The 4,030-nt window shown below is 41.9% G+C and overlaps 1 protein-coding gene across 2 annotated transcripts in view; it reads right to left on the minus strand.

The window, feature by feature from the left end:
- Positions 1-4,030, minus strand: part of LUC7L (LUC7 like) — a 57,532-nt gene that overhangs the window by 8,512 nt on the left and 44,990 nt on the right. For both annotated transcript variants that reach the window (XM_019507509.1, XM_019507508.1), the window contains 2 exons: positions 1,295-1,324; positions 597-767 (listed from right to left, as the gene is read on the minus strand). In XM_019507509.1, the coding sequence (XP_019363054.1) occupies positions 597-767; positions 1,295-1,324 (201 nt within the window). The remainder of the gene's footprint in view (positions 1-596; positions 768-1,294; positions 1,325-4,030) is intronic.

Raw genomic sequence — 4,030 nt, forward strand, 5'->3', positions numbered from 1 at the left:
AAAGCATTCTTTGGAAAAATGTCCACTTTTCATGGGTAAACATGCCAAAGACTGCTCGAGACCCAGTCCACTCCTCAGCAAACAACATATCCTTTTCCCAACAAAAATACATTTGTGTGGAGTGGACTAAGATTAGGAAGATAGCTGTAAAAGCAGCAGCTAGTCATAGCATGCCAATGTGCAACCCCATTTACTTTGCGTGTGCATGCATGTGTGTGCATGCGCACATGTGCACACCTGCATGTCTGTAACTTACAGGTTAGCACAAACAGGCTCCTGGCCTTTTCTTGTTCACCAAGGCATTAGGAACACCCTTCTACAGAAACTAAGCTGTGACTCCAAATGGAAAGCAGTTTTTAGTTTAGGTTCAATTTTAAGCTATTGTTCCATTTAGTGCCAACTTGTTCTCATCCGACTGTCTATGGACAGCCTTTGGAAAGAATTTTGCTGACTCAGGAGTTAGTCACAAACACTGAAGGTCATGGTTCTAAAATCAGATGCATTACTGTTCATCTGACGGTGAGCTCTTTTAGGAAGCCCAGGAGTCTGAGAGAAGGGGCCCCACCCTGGTAGTGCCAAGTGAACTGAGTACATACTTATGTTTTGAACTCCTGTCTCTAGAACCCCGGCGGTGACCTCTGCTGTGGCTGCGTGAGCGGCTTCGGTGGCGTCTGTGTCGGTCACGCTCTCGGGACCTGGAGCGGGACTTCCGTCTTTCACGAGAAACTGATCGTGAGCGCCTTCGCCTCCTATCCCGAGATCGCGACCTGCAGGGTCAGAAAAACCATTTCAAACCCAGACTGTATGTGATCAGTATATGGTTGAACCACTTTTCTGTCAATAATCCAGACAAAAACATTTCAGAGTAACACAGTGTATATGAATAGTCAGCCACCAAGTTCACTTGTGCTGTTTTACAATCAAGGCCATGCACTACCCAACACAAAAGGCAATCCCTCAAGGGAGAATGCAGTGTCCTGGGATAGAGTTCTACCAATCAGAACCCAAAGCCAATAAATTCTCTCTCTCTCTAGAAGTTCTCTAGAAAGTTTCAATTCAAACAAATTCAAGCATATGCTGATATAGAGCACAGGTACTGAATATACAGCATTTGGAAATGGGATCAAGAAAAGAGGGGTGAGAAAATACATGGTATGAGGAAGTGTCATGCAGTCTCTAAAAGGACTGCCAACAGACTTTCCTAGGGAAGTATTGTACTGGATACTGGACAGAATAACTCATTTTCCTAAAACAAAGGACAGCAATATCTATGGGGAGGGATCTGCATACTCACCTTCTACGATCTCTGTTTCTTGATCCAGACCTAAAAAGAATAACGATGTTTGTTTGAGACTACTGTAAAGAGGAAACTAGGATATCATCACCAGTTTCTATAAAACAGCCTGTTCTCTAGCAGTTGTTCTCAGGAGTTCTGCAGCACACTAGTTAACCTGATCTAAACCAGAGCTGGTTGAAAATTTCTCTCTTTCCTGTAACAACACGTGCATGCCTCTTTGAAAGCCAAACTGTTTTGTGGAAACATCAATTTTAATGAAATTTTGCCAAGAAAATTTCTTATGCCAGCATAATTTTTTGGTTAAAATTTAAGTGATCGACCAAGTGACTCCAAAACCTTTTGATACACTGGGGTTGGAGGCTTAAAAAAAGTAAAGTTTTGAGATGTGGGCATTCACTCTAATTTTATAATCCATTGTTCATGTCCAATATATTAGTTACAAGCGCTCTCTTTTGTAAGAGCAAAACCTAATTATTTTCAAATCTACGAATGTACCTAGGTCACGTAAGAAGTGGCCTGGACACACATATATTATTACTATATTAATAACTATATATTTATGATCATATACAAATAAAACATATAAATATTTTTTGGGCAACTTGAGGCAAGTTACCTATTTTACAAACCTAGGTAAATCTACTCAACAAGGTTTTTACACGGATTTTTGTGTGGGGTGGGGGAAGAAAATTTTAGTTCTTGGTAAAGAACTGATATTGAAAAAGATAATTAAGAAATGCATCAGGAACATTTTACTGCCTTCTCAGGGTTACAGACTTTTTAAACCAGGCAACTAAACCCTAGCAACTTTTTCCACAGTAGTGGTTTGAATTAGCCCACTGGGTTTTCAGTTCCACTCTTATGCACCAGATTTTCCATCAGCCTGTGAACAACAAAGTCTAAAATCTCATGATTTCTGCACAGAAATTATCAGAACTTGTTAAAATGCTAACATGAATAGATGTCTGTCATTCAACTGTAGATGTCTGCTTCAAAGCAAGCACATTTCTTATGGATCCAAATACACACAAATGCTACAGACCTATTCCCTAACCCAGTGGTTCCCAAACTCTGGTAGACCGAGTACCACCAATTTAAAACGATACAGCCTTAAGCACCACTAGCACGTTTTTCATACACATAGGTTAACTATGTATTAAAACAACATCAAAACATTTAGTAATCATAAGATATTGTTTTATCTCTTATGGTAGCCATATAAAACAAGTGTAAATTGGAAAAAAAGACAGTGTAAATCAGGCAATATTTTTGTCCAGAGTACTGAAAAAACCGCATTGTGTACCCTGTAAGGTGCCACACTGCGGGTACACCAGAAAAACAAAACAGGGGCGGAGGGTACATGGCAGGACCCACTGTATATTAATATAGTTAATCATCATAAATGTTGCTGCTGCTTTTTTTTTTTTAAACAGTAAGTACCAGGTTTTCTAAAAATTCTAAACCTGGTGACAATAAATAAAACTTCATATACTACCTTTGTTCTTGTGTATTCTTTTTTGTTAAGCGTGTTCTGATGAGAGGAGAGGAAGAGAGAGAGAGAGAGAACACAGAAGACAGCGAACAGAGAACAAACAGAGAAAAAAAGGAGAAGAGGCAGAGAGAGGACAGGGGAGGGAAAACATAGGGAAAGAGACATGGGGAGAGCAGACGTGGGGGAGGCACTGCAGGCAGACTGAGAAGGCAGCAGCCAAAGGAGAGCAGGGGCTGGGTGGAGAATGGGATCGGCCCCAGGGCTCAGCAGACTCGGCCTGCAGTGCAAGTGCTCAGTGGCACTGGAGGTGGAGCCTGGCGCAGGCTGTGCAGCTCTGTGGGGGTGGGGCACAGCTGCCCTGCCCACAGGTGAACACTGCCTGGCTGGCACAGGGGGACTGTGTGCACCGGGGGGGCAGGCACAGCACAAGCAGGGCGGAGCCCTCCAGGCCGCAGCAGGGACTCCCTGGGTTCATTTGATGCTTTTTTTTAACATTTCTGTACAGCATGAAAACATGATCAATGCAATAACACATGGAAAAAAAACTCAATGATACCTTAAATAAATATTTTAGGGTCTGCCTGATGGACACTGAATTTGATGGTTTAGGAACACACTACTCCGGGCTTTTGAGGGAAGTGTTATCTGCCTCCTTGTAAGAGAAACATAGCTTAGAGACTGGAGCACTGAACTGGGACTAACAAGATGGTACCTGTCTTCCTAACAATGCTGTTAAGTGACTCTTGGACCAGTCATGTCCCCTTCTCCATACCTCAGTTTCCTCCCTTCCCCCCATCATGTAAGACAACACTGACCTCTTTTTATAAAGCACTTTAAGTTCTGCTGAGGAAGACAGTTAATTATTATTAAGACAGCAGGACTCACAAAGAGATGGATACATATGTCTGTGGGACAAGGGCTGAGGTCTTAACCTCAGCAATGACACACAAAGAAGCTATAGGAACAAAGCAACAGTCTACACCAACACAATTCAACATTTTTAATATATCGTTCTTTAAATGTTATGTATGTCCAAAAGTGCAATTTCTGAAAATCAGCACATAAGCAGCACCATGCATAGAATCCATGCCCTGTTCCCAAGGTTTGGGGAACTGCTTTTGGAAGAAGAGAGAAATAAATGGAAGTTGAGCCAGAATTTACATGAAAGACTGATCAAATAAGAGACCCTAGAACTATTCCCTTCTTATAGTTTCTAGGGTCGGAAGGGACCTGAGCAGATC

The sequence above is a fragment of the Gavialis gangeticus genome, unplaced genomic scaffold (genome assembly GCF_001723915.1).
Source record: "Gavialis gangeticus isolate Ggan-Ray unplaced genomic scaffold, GavGan_comp1, whole genome shotgun sequence".
NCBI classification, from domain to species: domain Eukaryota; kingdom Metazoa; phylum Chordata; order Crocodylia; family Gavialidae; genus Gavialis; species Gavialis gangeticus.